The 17267-nt window shown below is 55.5% G+C and overlaps 1 protein-coding gene across 2 annotated transcripts in view; it reads left to right on the forward strand.

Moving 5' to 3' along the window:
* The first annotated feature begins 750 nt into the window (after positions 1 to 750).
* The window catches only part of NetA (Netrin-A), a 103610-nt gene continuing 87093 nt past the window's right edge, over positions 751 to 17267 (forward strand). For both annotated transcript variants that reach the window (XM_037238049.1, XM_037238050.1), the window contains exon 1: positions 751 to 2275. In XM_037238049.1, the coding sequence (XP_037093944.1) occupies positions 1237 to 2275 (1039 nt within the window). In that variant the 5' untranslated portion in view covers positions 751 to 1236. The remainder of the gene's footprint in view (positions 2276 to 17267) is intronic.

The following is a 17267-nucleotide window of genomic DNA, read 5'->3' on the forward strand; positions in this document are numbered from 1 at the left end:
AAATTCTACCGCTAACCTGCAACTGCACGATCGGGTGGAAGGGGATCAGGGCTCCCACAAAAAGCACTGCTGAGCGTGAACTTTGATCACAGAAATCTATTCGTTTAAATAGCCCATGATTTAAAAAGTTCAATCTTAAATGAAAAACTGCAGCCGACGCAACGTTTTACCGTCCTGCTTGGCGTCTGACTCGAATCGGGATCGGCACCGATTCTGCTGAAGCGGAATCGGACACGACTCTGTCACCCGTTGGTTCTGTGATGTCCACAGACCTGGGGTCGCCCAAGTGCGCCGCGGGCTATTCCAGGGCGTGCTGAGTGACACCACCGGTGATTGCTTCCACCTGCCGTGTCAGGCGAACAAGGCAGCGTCTTCAGATCAGCCACAGCCCCGTCTGAACAGCGGATGTGACCCTGCCCCGGGCCTGAGTTGGTTTTGGACAGAGGCGTTGGGGCGCCTCCCGGCGGCCGCTGAGACGCGCCGACCGCCGCCTTCCACGCGCCGCCGACAGGATGTCCCCCCCCCCCTCCCCCCCTTTCCTGCGATCAGTCCGCGCCGGCCCGCCGTCTGTATCAAAGGTGCCACCCCGGCACAGCAAAAACCCAATTAACCGGCGCCCGCCGCCGGTGGTTGCGGCGCCCGCCGCTGGGCGTCGCTGGCGTCGCGGCGGCCGGTCTGGCCGGCCGGCGCCGGCGACGGCGGTCAGTGCGCGCTCCGAGCGACGGCGGGAGGTGCGTGACCGACGCTCGCTGGAGCCGCGCCGCGTGCAGAGGCCGCCGAAGCGCCGACGAGGGCGGACTGTCGCACGAGCGGCGTCGGTGCCGACGCGGGGACGGGGCGAGCCGACTTGAGGCGGCGGTCCCGCAGCGGCTGCGTTCGCCGGCTGCGACCGGTCCTGGTGTCGCCGGACGGGCGCGAGTGCCGCGTCTGAGGTCAGAAGTGAGCGGCGGAATCAGTCCGCCGCAGGTGTCGGCGACGGGAGACTGCCACTGACTCTGGACCTGGCAAACCAGACATCGGAAACGTTCGAGTAGTGAGCCCTAGAACGCCCCGCGTAGTGGGTCCACAGCAGCAGGACCAGAGAGAACAGCGACTTGTGTGTTTGTCGTGCTCATCCAGGACGCTCTCGAGCCTCCGCTCTCTCAGCGTCGCGCCGGCAGGTGATAGCCAGTCTGCCGCGGGGGGCGTTCGCGAGAGGCAGGCCCACTCTCTAGCTCCAGCCCCAGCTCCAGCCCGATGATGCGCCTGCCGTTGCTGGCGCTGCTGATGGCCGCCGGCCTGGCCGCCGCCGCGCGGGCCAGCATCCTGCAGATGTTCGCCGCCGACCTGCCGCCGACGGACCCGTGCGTAGACGAGGCACTGCGCCGGCCGCGCCGCTGCGTGCCCGACTTCGTCAACGCCGCGTTCGGCCAGACGCTGGCCGCCTCCTCCACGTGCGGCGCGCGCCCCGAGCAGCTGTGCACGCGTTCGCCCTCGCCCGGCGAGCCGCCCGAGTGCCAGATCTGCGACGCAGCCACGCCGGCGCGCGCGCACCCGCCGACCCACCTGACCGACCTCAACAACCCGAGCAACCTCACCTGCTGGCAGAGCGCCGCGTTGCCGGCCAACGGCTCCCAGACGGTCACGCTGACCCTGTCGCTCGGCAAGAAGTACGAGCTGACGTACATCAGCCTGCAGTTCTGCGGACGCCGGCCCGACTCGCTGGCCATCTACAAGTCGATGGACTACGGGCGGACGTGGCAGCCGTTCCAGTACTACAGCTCCGAGTGCCGGCGCATGTTCGGCCGGCCGGCGCGTGCCGCCATCACGCGCGCCAACGAACAGGAGCCGCTTTGCGAGCAGCCGGCGCCGGCCGGCGCGCTCGGCGGTGGCCGCGTGGCGTTCAGCACGCTCGAAGGCCGGCCCAGCGCCTACCAGCTGGAGCACAGCCCCATCCTGCAGGACTGGATCACGGCCACCGACGTGCGCGTGCAGCTGACGCGTCTGCACCCGCTTCCGCCGCGCGCGCCGCTCGGCAACGGCTCGGAAGACGCCGCAGCGGGCGCCGACGCCGGCGGCGGCACCGTAGCTGACTTCTACGCCGTGTCCGACCTCTCTGTCGGCGGGCGCTGCAAGTGTAACGGGCACGCGTCACGCTGTGAGACTGACGCCGCTGGCAAGCTGGTGTGCGCCTGCAAGCACAACACGGCCGGACGCGACTGTGAGCGCTGCAAGGCGTTCCACTTCGACCGGCCGTGGGGCCGCGCCACCGCCCAGGCCGCCAACGAGTGCAAAGGTGAGTGTGGCCACCGGCCGGCGGGAGCTGGCGGGGCGTGGGGCGCCCTCCGCCTCCCGGAGGAGGCTGTCTTTGCCGTGGGGCGCCCTCCGTCTCCCGGAAGAGGCTGTCTTTGCCGCGGGACGCCCTCCGTCTCCTGGGGGAGGCCGCCTCCGCCGCGGGGCCGCCCTCCCCCTCCCGGAGGAGGCTGCCTCGGCCTGAGTCTCGGCCGGGCCAGCCAGCGAACGGGTCGTGTTTTGCGCCGTCGTCTGAGCAGTCGGCGGCGTGCCGACTGTTGATTGACGGAGGGACAGCCGCGGCGCTCGGAGCCCGCCGCCCGCGGATCACCCACGGCGCGGCTCTAATCGGCGCCCCGGCGGGCGGGCGGCGCTGCCGCGCTGTCTGTCCGCGCTCCCCACCCCCGTCCAAATCCTCCAGGTGTCCCTTCGCCCGGCCCCTGACCCCCTCCCCCGATCGTGGGGGTTGGTTGTCCGCGCCGCCGCTGCCGGGCCGACCACCCGGGTGTGGGGTGAAGGGCCCCCTCTTGCGGACCCCTCTCGTGAACGCCCGAATGGTCGGCTGTCCAGCGCTCCGCCTTCCGCCTCCGGATGGTGTCCGTTCCCCTAGCCTCGGAGCGCCTGCTGTCGACGGCGGCCCAAACACGGCTGCTGCGCGCCTGTCCAGTCGGCCCCCCGTCCGTCGTCGGTGCACACGGCCTGCCGTTACCAAACACCGGGCATAATGTCGTGGGCTGCAGAGAGGAGGCCGGGACCTGTGAAGCCAGCTGTGATGGCTCGCTGGGTTTGGGGCATGTAGGATATGGCTGGCTATGCAGAGCAACAGTCGGTGTCACTCAGGTCATGATCGTAACACCTGCCTCCCCCGCCCCCGGATACCTGACCCTTTGATCTTGAGTGCTGCATCCGTCCGGGACTCCCACTCACCTGAGGGTGAGATAACAAGCGGCTCAACGCTTTTAAACTCGCGTTGGCTATGCGCTGGACCAGCTTAGTCACTCTTAACACCGCAGCTTTGCATATCGCTGCTAATGTGCATTATAAATCATATTTGTCACTGATAGCAGAGGACGATATGCATCGTGTCACATGCTCCTTGTTTATTCATATTGTGACTGCTTGGGATAAGTTGCTGGCAGTGATTACTGATGGTCTGAGTCTGCTCGCAAGGCACTTTTGATGATGCTATACATTACACCCCATCTCCCGTTGACCTTTGGTCGCGTGGACTGCTTTCAATCGCTGATGAGATATGCCAAGATAAAAACCGCATTTCATATTTAGGAATCCAACCTCCCACAACCAACATGTTATGCTGGTGCAATTCAAACATGCAAATCACCTTGTCACTGGTGATCGGAATTTCGCGACGAAGACTGGTCTCGGGTGAGGAGTTTTCAAATCGAGTTGGCAGACTTCCTCAAAAATTGAGATCCGCTGCTCTTGCCGGGACATTCACGCTTGCTTTTATCCCGTCCATGGCGGCGTGTTCTAGCGTTCTTCCAGCGCTTTACCCAGAGTCTCTGGTTTTGGCATCGCTGGAAGTCGCCGATAAAAGGAAAGCGCGCATCGAACAAAGAGTATCCTCCATAAGTGAGCTGAAAAGGCTCAGTTCAACGCAAAGTCTTCCGTTCAGGGAACATGTGACGATATGGAGAGATGGCGGTCTTCCGTTCAGGGAACATGTGACGATATAGAGAGATGGCAGTCTTCCGTTCAGGGAACATGTGACGACATGGAGAGATGGCGGTCTTCCGTTCAGGGAACATGTGACGATATGGAGAGATGGTAATCTTCCGTTCAGGGAACATGTGACGATATGGAGAGATGGTAATCTTCCGTTCAGGGAACATGTGACGATATGGAGAGATGGTAGTCTTCCGTTCAGGGAACATGTGACGATATGGAGAGATGGTAGTCTTCCGTTCAGGGAACATGTGACTGATATGGAGAGATGGTAGTCTTCCGTTCAGGGAACATGTGATGATATGGAGAGATGGTAGTCTTCCGTTCAGGGAACATGTGACGACATGGAGAGATGGTAATCTTCCGTTCAGGGAACATGTGACGATATGGAGAGATGGTCTTCCGTTCAGGGAACATGTGACGATATGGAGAGATGGTAGTCTTCCGTTCAGGGAACATGTGATGATATGGAGAGATGGTAGTCTTCCGTTCAGGGAACATGTGATGATATGGAGAGATGGTAGTCTTCCGTTCAGGGAACACTGTGACGACATGGAGAGATGATGGTCGCCGTGCGTGCCTGCTGTCAGCTTCCAGCCCCCATGCGCTTGACTAGATCCGTGCCTGCTTCACTTCTCTTCGAAGTGTCCCGTCAAACCCTCGGTCTCCCTGTCGATTCCAAACTTCGCGCCCACCACCTGTCCGTCAAGGCCTTCTCCGCACTGTGGCGGTGCCAAAGGATGACCCCTCCTTTCTTCCCCCCTCCCCCTCAGCCCACCTTTCATTAGCGCCGACTCCTACTTCCATCCGGGCCTCTGAGGTCGGCCGCCAGATTATCATGATCTCACGCTCTTCAATCTGTTTCCCCGTTTATCTTCCTTGCTTCAATCCTACTCTTCTTTCCAGCTGCGAACAAATTTATTCGGCAGACAACTTTCGGTGGATTTTAGGTCACCAAACAAAATGCGAACGTTCTACAAAGCTTTCCAATTGGACATGGAGGCACCAAAAAGAGTAATGGACGCTACTTCACACAGACCAAAAGACCATCGCCGAGAAATCAGCGCCATTCAATGAACAAAGGCCTCTCCTTGAACGGGTTTCGCTCCGCCCGTCCTCAGCTGCCACAGTCAGCAGAGGTGCTGACCCAGCAGCCCACCCCCTCCGGCGCGGTCCAGAGGGCGTTGCACCCGCTGCACGGACCGGCCCGATTTTGGGGCGCGTGGAACAATCGGCCCGTCCCAGGCTGGCCGTCCGCGCCGTATATGCGCTGCCTTGAGTGGTACGGACGGGTGAACGATTGGCGGGGGCGGACCCGGTCAGAGGTCAAGTCAGGTGCCGAGCTGGGGACGGCAGCGGGCCCGGTCAGAGGTCAGGTCAGGTGTTCAGCTGGGGACGGCAGCGGGCCCGGTCAGAGGTCAGGTCAGGTGTTCAGCTGGGGATGGCGGCGGGCCCGGTCGGAGGTCAGGTCAGGTGTCGAGCTGGGGACGGCGGCGGGCCCGGTCAGAGGTCAGATCTGGTGTCGAGCTGGGGACGGCAGCGGGCCCGGTCAGAGGTCAGATCAGGTGTTGAGCTGGGGACGACAGCGGGCCCGGTCAGAGGTCAGGTCAGGTGTCGAGCTGGGGACGGCGGCGGGCCCAGTCAGAGGTCAGGTCAGGTGTCGAGCTGAGGACGAATCCAGCGCCTAATCACCACCCATGTGAAGGCATCGTTGCCCCCAGGACCACCAGCAAACGATTTATCAGCGTATAAGTATCATGCCTACCCAATATATTGCATGCGCGTGAGTATCAAGATGAGCGTGTGTGTTTAGGCAGCATACATTTTTGAGAAATTCTGATCGCTTCCCAACATTCGATTAAGGCACAACAAAATCAGCAGCCGCTCAGTGTCAGCTCTGACTGAGTTACTCAGCAGCTCTGCGAACTCTGACTGAGTAACGAGTAACTCTGAGTAACTCTGACTCAGTGTCAGCTCTGATGAAGGTGTCAGCTTTGCGTGGATCCAGCGCTTCGTGGTGCGATACCCAGCCGTGACCACGAATAAAGCCCGCTGAAATGGCGCCAATCGTTGCGCAGAAGAGCGGCACTTAAGCCGCGCTGTTTGCTGGTGTGCTGAGGAACGCGATACGCTGCGTTCGACTGGATACCGCGGCACTCTGTTTGATTCGATATGCGTTGCACGTGAAGTTGTTTGGGTTCAGTTTGAACGTGCTTCTTGCCGGTTACAGGGCGAAACGCATATCCAAGCTGAGGTCATGATGTGCTTCCGTATGCATTGTGATCCTCGTCCCAATATATAAACAACATTTGAGTTATTGCATGTCCGTATTTGGTGGACGTAAGCTGCGCTTTGCGCACGGCATTTCGGACGTAGTTGTAGATCGGTAGTGATTCGGGTGGTAGAAATTATTCTCAGTCATCGCGACCTCGGTAGTGATTCGGGTGGCAGAAATTATTCTCAGTCATCGCGACCGTCTCCTTAATGGAAGCTATCATCTGCGAATGGGCCGGTATGTTTAATAATCAACTAAATTTGCACAGTTGTGTGTCTACCTGAACGAGTGAGATCAAAGCGGTTATGGTTAAAAATGTGAGAACTGAGTTGCTTCCCGATGCGAAGCAAGCTGCAATGTTCTCGCGAGCGACTCCCACAGAAAAGTGCTTCTTATAGATGAGACAGTATTTAAAGACTTATTCCTCGTAGAAGAAACAGGAGAATGGAGAGATAGGTGTGACATTTCGGCTACATGCCTTCATCGAAATGAATATCAGCAGTATCTTAGTGATATTCGTGTCGTAGAAGTATTCTGTAGATAAAGTGCTTCACTGACAGTTCGATTCCATGAAGGTATGTGGTCGAAGCATCACATCTATCTCTCCATTGTCCTCTTTCTTATACGAGGAGTGAGGCTATTGATACTGTCTCTATGTACATAATGTTCCACGCAAATGCAATTAACAACTTACGTATATGCTTCTTCAGCTCTGGAAAGAACCTTTCACTTTCACGTCTCTCCTGCAGCACCCTCAGTGCAGCTGTGACAAACGCACATGCCCGGAAAATTACATGATTGCATACGAGGCCAAAACAGCTACGTTGAGAAGCAGAGAATCGTACAACGAAAACCGTTCGCGCCTATTCTCAGAGCTGTTCTGATGTTCCGAGTCAAACCATGTATGTGCTGACGGTGGCACACGGAACGGTCGTTCAACACGACGGACCCGTTTAATCAGATAGTGCGGTTTTAAGCCAGCTCAGACATAAGCCGGGTGAAACTTCACATTCCTGTCATCACTGCTCGGTTTTGAAAGCCTGCACGTACAGCCAAATGCACCTCACTGCATCAGATTATCGTTGGAAGGTGTCTCTCCCCGCCAGCCTGTCCTCACAAATGAGTCTACACCAATCTGTCCTCGCAAATAAGTCCTTGCGTGCCAGCCTGTCCTCATAAGCGTGCCTCCCCGCGCTATTCTATCCTAACAAATGAGCCTCTCTGTGCCAGCCGGTCCCCACAACTGGATCTCTCTGTGCCAGTCTCTCCAGCCAAAAGCGTCTCTGCGTCAGTCTGTCCTCAAAAGCAGCCCTCTCTGCGCCAGCGCGTCCTCACGAGGGCGTTCGGCCGGCCGCCATATTAGCGAACCTGCTTCTCCGGTAGCGACGGCCGGCCGGGTGCGAGTCAGCTGACATTAATCACCATCACTATCGCCGGTGAACATCGCCAATCACGAGTCCCTAATCACCACATCTACCGACGTCCACCGACATCCACCGATGTCTACCTGGCCCGGTTGAACTCCGGGAAGGTCTCCGACGCAGCTCCGAGAAGGGAGCGTGACTCCAGCGCCGCGACCGCGACCGGCGGGCTGGCGGGGGCACGTTTGTCGGTCACCGGAGCCGAGACGGCGACCAGTTCACGGTCACTAGATTGGCCGCTGTGTGCCGCGGTAACGCCGAGACGCCGGCAGGACCCGCCGGCGGCTGCTGGTCCTCGGGACCCGCCGGCGGCTGCTGGTCCTCGGGACCCGCCGGCGGCTGCTGGTCCTCGGGACCCGCCGCCGGCTGCTGGTCCTCGGGACCCGCCGGCGGCTGCTGGTCCTCGGGACCCGCCGGCGGCTGCTGGTCCTCGGGACCCGCCGGCGGCTGCTGGTCCTCGGGACCCGCCGGCGGCTGCTGGTCCTCGGGACCCGCCGGCGGCTGCTGGTCCTCGGGACCCGCCGGCGGCTGCTGGTCCTCGGGACCCACCGACGGCTGCTGGTCCTCGGGACCCGCCGGCGGCTGCTGGTCCTCGGGACCCGCCGGCGGCTGCTGGTCCTCGGGACCCGCCGGCGGCTGCTGGTCCTCGGGACCCGCCAGCTGCTGCTGGTCCTCGGGGTTCGAGGGTCCGGTCCCCAGGACCCGCCGGCAGCAGCTGGTCCTCGGGACCCACCGACGGCTGCTGGTCCTCGGGACCCGCCGGCAGCAGCTGGTGCTGGGGCCCCTATAGCAATGAACGGACCGGGCTGTCACCCAGCCGCCAGCGGGGGAGACCGCTTCCCACAAAAATGCCGGGATTAGCACGACATGTCAAATACATGTCCCGGGGTATGAGGCAGACCCGTTCATCAATTACAGTACTCAGGACGTCGGCCCCCTCTCCGAGAATCCAGAGCTTAGCGTGTGATGGTGATAATGAGCTGTCCGAGTACCCCGACTGACTCGGGGGGAGCATTAGCGCTTCGTCACTCAAAGACGCCATCCCAGAATTCGCCGTGGTCGGCATTAGCACCGGCTCACGTGGTGCAGTGCCACCAAGAATGTTTCACGTTAGAGGAACGCAATGAAGGGAAGAAGTATGACGTGCCGCGGCGACGACATCTAGAATCTGTATAAAGAAGGACCGTCATTTCAACCCTGTCGATGGAAGGGGTTTGGTGAAATCATCATGAGGTTTTTTGACCATCATGAGGTTTTTGAAACATAACTCCCAAAGTCTTGAATACATCGCAAATAATTTTGAGTAGCCCAGCTTACGCACCTCTCCCATCTGACATACGGGTTTTAGGTTTTTACTGTCATGTTGTTGACCTCTATAGCCTCCTTCATACAGTTCTGCATGAGGTAAATATAATAAATGGTAAATGAGGGGAATGAGGTAGATCTGGTAAATCTGGAAAAACCTCATGAAAATCAAAACCTCAAAAAATGAGGTAAATCTGTGAAACCTCACCCGGTGACACATTCTTAGCGCTGAAAAATCACATCTTTTCTCCCTTGTTTTCGGCTAGGCAGCGGTGCCCGTAACGTAAGTCAGCTGCTGTTGCGGTTAGGTTTGTCCAAGTCCCGAAAATTGTTTTAATTTTGTCGCAAACACGTATAACACGAGTCAATATGAATGAGAATTTCTGAGGGGGACGTGAACCTCTTCGAGGTCAAGGTCATTACCATTCTGATAACGATTACGAACATTACGTCAAGCTGTTTTAAAAAGCTGCGTAGATTGGTGTCAGCAGATATTTCACAGCGTACTAATATTTACGAATTCTACGATGATCCCACCCTCGTTATCAAAAGACAAGAATGTGGGGTATATCATTACCTCACGTCACGTCGATGGCACCTCGCAACTGAAAGGTGGCCTGTTTCTTTACTGTATCTATCAGTTTTACTTTGCGTGCATTTGCGCAACCCTGAAGAGACAGCGGAAGCCTTCTTTGATCTCAGCTTATCCAATCTCACGGAGCAACTCAGTACAACAAAGCATTCAACAATGTATTGAAAAATGGCTTGAAAAAGTATTTGATCTCCTCGGAGCTATGTCTCCACTTTGTATAGCTGTCCTATGACGTCGGAGGAGGCAGAATCCGCGGGAGTCATATTGCATCTCGTTACCCTGGGGAAGGTGGAAGAAGTAGCAAAATTGGTGGTAGAAGAACAACGCTTTAGCAGTGCTGTAATTTTTTCGTCATTAAATTTTCGAAAAGTTCGGACAACAAAGTGGCTTGCAGGCACCGTCGACGCTTTGCTTCATCAACTTCTCGAAGCACAGCTGTGTCCCCCTCCCTCCCCTTAGAGCGTGGGAACCCGTCGAGAAATACATCGCACGTCGCCGCAATTGCACTGCCATTAGGATATTGCATATGCATGTGCTCGGTGATTCGCTGCCTCCGAGCAATGCTTAGCAGCAACTTCTGCATCGCGACGTAAAAGGTGACGGAAGCACCAGTGTCATAGCGACTGCTCTGACTATGCTCCGGCCTCCACGGCCAATAAGCGGCGTGAGGTCTGAGCAAAAACGCGGCCTGGCGCCTGTCGCGGCATCCTCTCCATATCACATTCTCGCTGTATACATCGCCGGGCGAAGGTGTTTTATAAGGCTACCATTATTTAGAAATATACCAAAGTAAATATTCAGGTAAAGGTAGGCACAACAAGTAACAATTTGCGTACTTTTATATAGATATAGATATAGATATAGATAGAGAGAGAGAGAGAGGGAGAGAGAGCGAGAGGGAGAGAGAGAGAGAGAGAGAGAGAGAGAGAGAGAGAGAGAGAGAGAGAGATATATATATATATATATATATATATATATATATATATACGTGAATCAAATGTACGTGACTGTTTCTTAGTATAGTCCAGCCCAGTACTGTGACGGGTGTGTCATGACCTCGAGGTTGCTGGCTCTAGAGCTGCTATTGAAGTTGTTTCGGTGTTTGCATTCTTCTTTTCATCTTTGTTTCGTCACTATTGTGGTGATGGAATTGTTGAACTGGTGAAAAATAGCTGTTCGATACGAACTTATTTTGCAGGACACTGACTACAACAAGCGACCTCTTGCTGCTGACAATCAGTGTCCTGCAAAAAGACATTTGAATTGAAAACGCTTTTCTATGAGTGTTCGCCAGACATTCTTTGTTATCTCACGAAGTGTCGAAACTCATCCTGACCCTCTGCATTGTTCTGGTCTCACCTTTGCTGTTCGGGGTCGTAAATATAACGAGTTATACAGTTGTTTTAGCCTCTGGCTGTTGCTCTCCGGGCGTTGTTGTAAGTGGTTTTATGGAACATCTTCAACATGTGGTACGATATTGTCCAGCATAGCATCCGATACGAAAGCTGCATAGCAAACATCCTTGCACATCAAAATAAATGAGCACCCAGTATGGCCTGTGTACAATGCAACTGCACGTTCTTTGGCAAAAATGTCGCTGCACTTGAGAGTGATTTCGTAAGGATTGCGACAATGTCTGGCTTTATCAGACAACTCATCTTGTTGATTTTCTCGGATCACCGGCTGCAAACAGCTTTGCATTCTTAGCAGACCTACATGCGAGCAATAGCTGCCGTTGAACTGAGCATCCCCGGAGCCGGAGTTCCAGATGACCTTGGTGGGGGGCGGAGTCCCCCTGCAATCTTGTCTTGTTAGCGCCGGACGCCAGCTTTTTCTGCTCTTGATCACGTTTGTGATTGATTCCATCGATATATCAGTGGCTTATGGTGACTGGCAATTCTTTCCGTTACGTATTAACGTACCGTAATGCTGAAAGAAGCAAGAAAAATGAAGGCCGTGGTATGTCCACCGCCATAAACTTGTTTTTGTCGTTCTCTGCAGTGTTTTACGTTTCTCTGACAGATCACATGTATAGGATAAAAAGCCTTTGGCATTTTCGCGGTCTTAACAACTGCTACTAAAACAGCATAGATTTTCCCAAACAGGGAGACCAGGAGGAAACTGGTCTTTTCATGCCCGGCTCTTTCAAACTCGGCTGCCAGATCCACGCATGGGCATTATCAGTTATCAACAGATGTCCGATGACTAGATCCCTCACCAAGCCGGATATTGAATATCCCCACTCCATCTTCTTCGCCTTTCAACCTTTTCCTCATTGGATCGTTGCCTGCGAATATCAACATTGTCTGCCTGTCGGCTGTGATATAACAGCATCAAAGACCATCGTGGCTGACCTTTGACCTCCGTCATCGGGCAAGGTCACGCTACAATGGCGCTTCTTTGCGTGCATTGACATCTGGATCGCTTTGACCTTGAATCACGCGCTAGTCGCGAGGCTCTAGGTTCGGAAACTGAAAATAGTTAGTTGTTCCATTTTCATCCAAGGCAACGAATCACTTATGCACAGATCAAATCGATCTCCGACAAGCCGAATCATCTGAGCACTGGTCTGGGCTTGGAAATAAAAAAGCCTCAAAAAATGAGAAGGGTGGCATTTGATTCTCGCAACGGCAAGCCCGGTTTAATTGGAAGCGGACGAACAGCTGCTTTTACTCATTTTTATTATTTCAGTCAAAGCTATGTTCACCTGCATTTACAGCTGTATTTGAAGCATGTCATAAAATGCTCTGAGGCACACATTAAGCAGGTATGTGTATTTCGCGAACATAGGAACTAAAAGTACTCACAGAGTACATATCCGGGGTGTTCCGAGGACACGCGATTCATGGTACCTTTGCAACGAATAAAGACGTAATCCTTAAATGGATACCGACTGATACCCCTTTGCATACCGATGAGACTATGTGCACACCTATGTACACTACCATCACTTCATTTACATTTGAGGGCCTTGATTGCTACATTGATGAAGAGTCTATAACGTTTGGCTAGCTATGGTCTTACAGGGTGTAAGGCGAGGCTATAGCCGCGGCTGTGCCCTGTTAATATTGACGCCTACCGCCTGCAGTTCCGCAGGCGACAGGTTGTACCTGTCATTATAAGCTGGACTTTACTCGAGTATAAAACATTGAGAAGTCAGTCGACGACACGGAACTCCATTCATTCGTATTGATCAAGGCTTAGGAAGTCTGCTTTGCGTCTCTGGTCTTACGAACAGCTTTGCCGCTAAATGAAGAGCCCAAAGGCTTCCGTTTAAGAAGGGAAGAATAGGTGCCAGACCTGTGATGGAATCTTTTAAGCTATAACGATTACCTTTAAGAGTACTGATATTTTCCTAGCTACATTGTGTAAGGTTTTTGGGGGTGTGAATTGTTGCACGTTGAAAGTCATCAATTTCGCGGCCTTTGTACAGATCAACAGACACCAATTTTACCAAATTTAATCTCCCTGTGCCCCAAGTCATAGATACGTACGTGGGCTGGACCTGCTTAACATGGCGGCAAGTAGACGGTTGACTACAAAACTCTGTGGAATCTTTGCGTCTTTGTAAATGCCTGGTCCAATCTACCAAGTAGTACTGCACAAATTCGGCATGCTTAAATCTCGTGTCACCGGCGCGCATGGCCTCTGAATTGCTTTATTTGTTTCCCACTTGCCCTTAGAACATCGCAAAACAAATGTTTAAAAATCGGCTGGAAACGTGGCCAACCTTCGAATAACCTCAACGTCGTTCGTAGTGACGGTTGACAGTTGACTGGAGGATGCTCCTTTTTTCTTCAAAACAATGAGAACTCTGACTTTGATCAAATAAATACTTATCTCTGTCTGAGAGAGGAAGCATGTAGCCAATGGCGGCCCTGGCTACTTCGATTTCAGATAGCGTTTTTGATAGGAATGACCGATAATGGTTAAGTTGGCGGTCTCCGCCAATTGCTCTGAACTAAGCGTAATTTAAATATTTTGTTACCGCAAGACGTTGCTATAGCAGGTTTACCTTACGAACTTCTGGCATGATCCTCCACATGTGTCTGTGACATGTGTGACTCTTCAGTCAGCCAGTGGTGATCCCCATCGATCTGTCACCTCGGTCCTGCAGCCAGCGGCAGCCGGTTTTCAACGGCCGGAAAACGGGAGTTGTTATCAGCAGACGCTGACGACGCCTCGGCCGTTTTTTCTCCATCTGCACCAGCGAGTGATCACGGCCAGCCGGACTTATGGGTCGAAGCCGACGACTCGCTGGTCAGGAAACAGATGAGCGATGCCTTTCCGGCGACCGGTCTCCTTTTGTAGTTATCACTCGATCATCTTGTCTGCACGCCCCACTCGAGTCCCCTAGCGGATTTAAATCACGAGTCAGTCCCAGCCCGGTGCTGTCGTGTCGATGCCGCGGATATCTCGCGACGAAATTCCGTCTGGCACTTCCCATTTGTGGGATGGCATTCCTGTCGTGCACGGCACAGCGAGGCGAGCTTGCTGACGTCACTGAAAGTAGCCGGCACGAGCCAACAGCATCTTTAATAATCTGTTATCGCTCACATATCGCGTTATTATCACTGCTTGTTGTATTCATTGCTCGGAGTATCACAGTGCATTTCAATGTACCTTAATCACGTATCATTCGCGAGCGTTTGATTACATTAATTACGACGCGGATGGTGATGATCCCCGATGACGTGGCGAAAGGCAGCCGGAATTGGTCTGACAGTGATCAGCTGGCTTCAAGCCCGCAGTGAGGTGCCAGCGAGCTGAGAAGTGAATCGCTGTCCGTTTACTGCCGAGCGTGAGAGCCGATGGCCTTTAGAATCCGTGTCGCCGTTCCCGTGGCTCTCGGTTCTGTGTGGTCCCAATCCAGAGCCAGAGCAGCCGTTGGCGGGAGCTGGGGGTGTCGCCGTTCAGTACTGAAACTGCCACCGCTCTGAGCTAGAGCTGCAACCGCTTGGAGCTGGAGCTACCACTGTCCGTAGATGAAACTGCCGCTGTCCGGACATGGGGCTGCCATAGTCCGGAGCTGGAGCTACCATAGTCCGGAGCTGGAACCGTCAATGTTCAGAAATGGGGCTGTCATTGTCCGGAGCTGGAGCTGCCAAAGTCCGGAACTAGTGCTGCCATAGTCCGCAGCTGGAGCTGACACCGTCCGGAGCTGGAGCTGCCATAGTCCGGAGCTGGAGCCGCCACCGTCCGGAGCCACAGCAGCCGCTGCCCCGGGCTACGATTGCTGTTGTCCGGGGCTGAGGCAGGCGTTGCCCAGGGCTTGAGCAGGCCTTCAGCTGCTGCGTCACGCTCGGACTAAGCGGCTCCGTGGTGGACTAATTACGATCACCAGGAGACCCGAACTGCCCCTGTGTACTTTGGTTACATCTGCATACCTGCTGGGTAGGCTGCAGCTGCTCGGAGGTGGCGGCAGACGGGGGTGCCGGGGCGCTTCGCCGCACGTGCTGCCCGCACCTGCGGCGCATGGCGTCGATTTCTCCAGTCACGTGACCGCCCGTCACCCCGGGAGGACTCGACACCTCACCCCGCTGGTCGCGGCCGCCCGGATCGTAAACAAAAATAACCGTAGCGGTGTCCGAGCCGCGCCGGGGCGCCCATTGTGGTGTCAGTCCGCGCGTCGTCAATACGGCTCACCCTGTCGCCGGGCGCCGACCGAATCTGACCTTTGCCGACTTTGTATTCAAATCGGTCGGGTGGCGGTGGGACAAAGCGTGGTCGGGCCGGCCCGCCGCCGCCGGACTACAATGGCACGCCGACTTCCGGCCCCCGGCTCCGGCTCCGGCTCCCGCAGAAATCGCCGCCGACACTCGGCCCTTTTCGCTGCTCCGCCAGGTGGGGACTGTGAAGCGGCGGCGGCGGACGGCGGCGCAGGCAACAGCGCCGAGGTGTTTTCGCATGCCCATGGCTGTGTCGGCCGGAATTGCGAACAGATGCAATTGCACGATTTTAGCGCAGCAGGTGGCGTTGCAATTTTTATCCGCGTTGTCGAGGCTAAATGACTGAACTAGCCAGCGTTCTCCTTAATTAATAACACTCCGTCGTCCAGTCTCTCCCCCCCCCCTGCCCTTTCCTCCTTCTAGACTCTTGTGATCGCGTCTGCAGGGGAGGACTGGGGGGGGGGGGAGAGGTGATAGCAGGCGGAGGCCGGCGCCCGGCGGCGCCTGTTGAGCCAGTCTGCGGGCCGTCCGGGACTCATCAAGGCGCGACACGGTGCCAGGAACACAGGGAGGCTGTAACAACCCCGGCGGGGAGGCTGTGACAACAACCCCGGAGAGGAGGCTGTAACAACCCCGGCGGGGAGGCTGTAACAACCCCGGCATGGAGGCTGTAACATCCCCGGCGGGGAGGCTGTGCGGCAGGGGGAGAGGGGTGCCCATTACTCCCTCGTGCTCACCCGTGCCCAGGGCTGACGATCGCCCGCTTTAAAGGGAATGTTCCACAGTCGACGATATTGAAGCAAGCACCGGATATGATGAAATAAGCTCACTTATAACTATAAGTGTACTTTTAAGTGGAAAAGACTTCTCCAGACAACACAATTTCACTGTTTAGTAAACATGCTCCTCAACGCGTCATTGTTTGATTACGTCACCGTACCTCGCACAAGTATCGATTAAGGGCCAATTGACGGCCGTTTTATCTGGAAACTGCGCCAGAAATGGGCGACTTGACAATTACATTTTCTTGACCTTAGTCGCCGCATGGCTAATGGAATGGCAGGATTTGAAAGACGCTATTATGGTGTGATGGATGCCTGGGTGACCTTAAAATAGTCTCTCCGAAATGGGCTGTACATATTTGCGGGCCTGTAGCTCAGAAACTTGAGGGAGTTAGTCCTTAAGGAGAGCAGGACTGTGAACTACACCGAATGATCTGTAAGCTGGCTTTTTCAGTTCAAAACCCCATACAAATGTTGAACACTCCTTTTGGCGTATTCGCCGCTGAAATTCCAGCCAGACATATTTCATTAGCTTTCATGCATTTCTAATAACCATCACTCAAAGGCAGCAGGATTGGTGGGTGCAGGGTACGGAGCAGCCCGTCTGTTTGCGACCCTCCCGTGCTGTTAGCCGCGCCCGCATCTGGGGCCCACATCCATCACCCCGCCCGCCGTCGCAACCGGCAGCTATTGTGTCATATCTCACATGCGCGCCGAGTTAATCCGGTTTATTAACGCGGCCGCAAACGGCTGCCCATATCTCATGAGGGGTATCCGCTTAATTTAGCCGAATATCGGAGCGATGCATCTGGAGCGGTGCGGCGCCGTCCCGAGGGCGAGCGCGCCGACGAGGCGGCGGCTCCTCCCACGTGAGGCTATCGGCGGTCATATCGCGCCAAAGGCCTCTATTATCCAGTCTCGGTGTCACTAAACACTAATTAACGGCCTCGGAAGAGGTAGGTCGGGATCGTGTAACTAACGTTTTAATTACCGGTCGGGCGGAGGCGCGCCGCCATCTCTCGTAATTTCCGGGCCTAATTATGACCAAGCGCCCGCCAAGAGAGCGGAACCCGCCTTCTGCCGGCCTTGCCAACAACACGCCGCACCTAGATCTCCGCGCTCACCAGACCTCAGACCCTGCAGACCACCAAAATGGCCTCGTTGTTGACGCGCCCTTAGACATGAGACAACATCAGTGGATGGCTCAAGGCTGCCGAATGTTGCGTGCTTTCACGCTTTGCGCTGAAAAACACGGCCATTTAAAGC

This window comes from Pollicipes pollicipes, unplaced genomic scaffold, assembly GCF_011947565.3.
Source record: "Pollicipes pollicipes isolate AB1234 unplaced genomic scaffold, Ppol_2.1 Scaffold_7262;HRSCAF=8765_pilon_pilon_pilon, whole genome shotgun sequence".
In the NCBI taxonomy this organism is placed as follows: domain Eukaryota; kingdom Metazoa; phylum Arthropoda; class Thecostraca; order Pollicipedomorpha; family Pollicipedidae; genus Pollicipes; species Pollicipes pollicipes.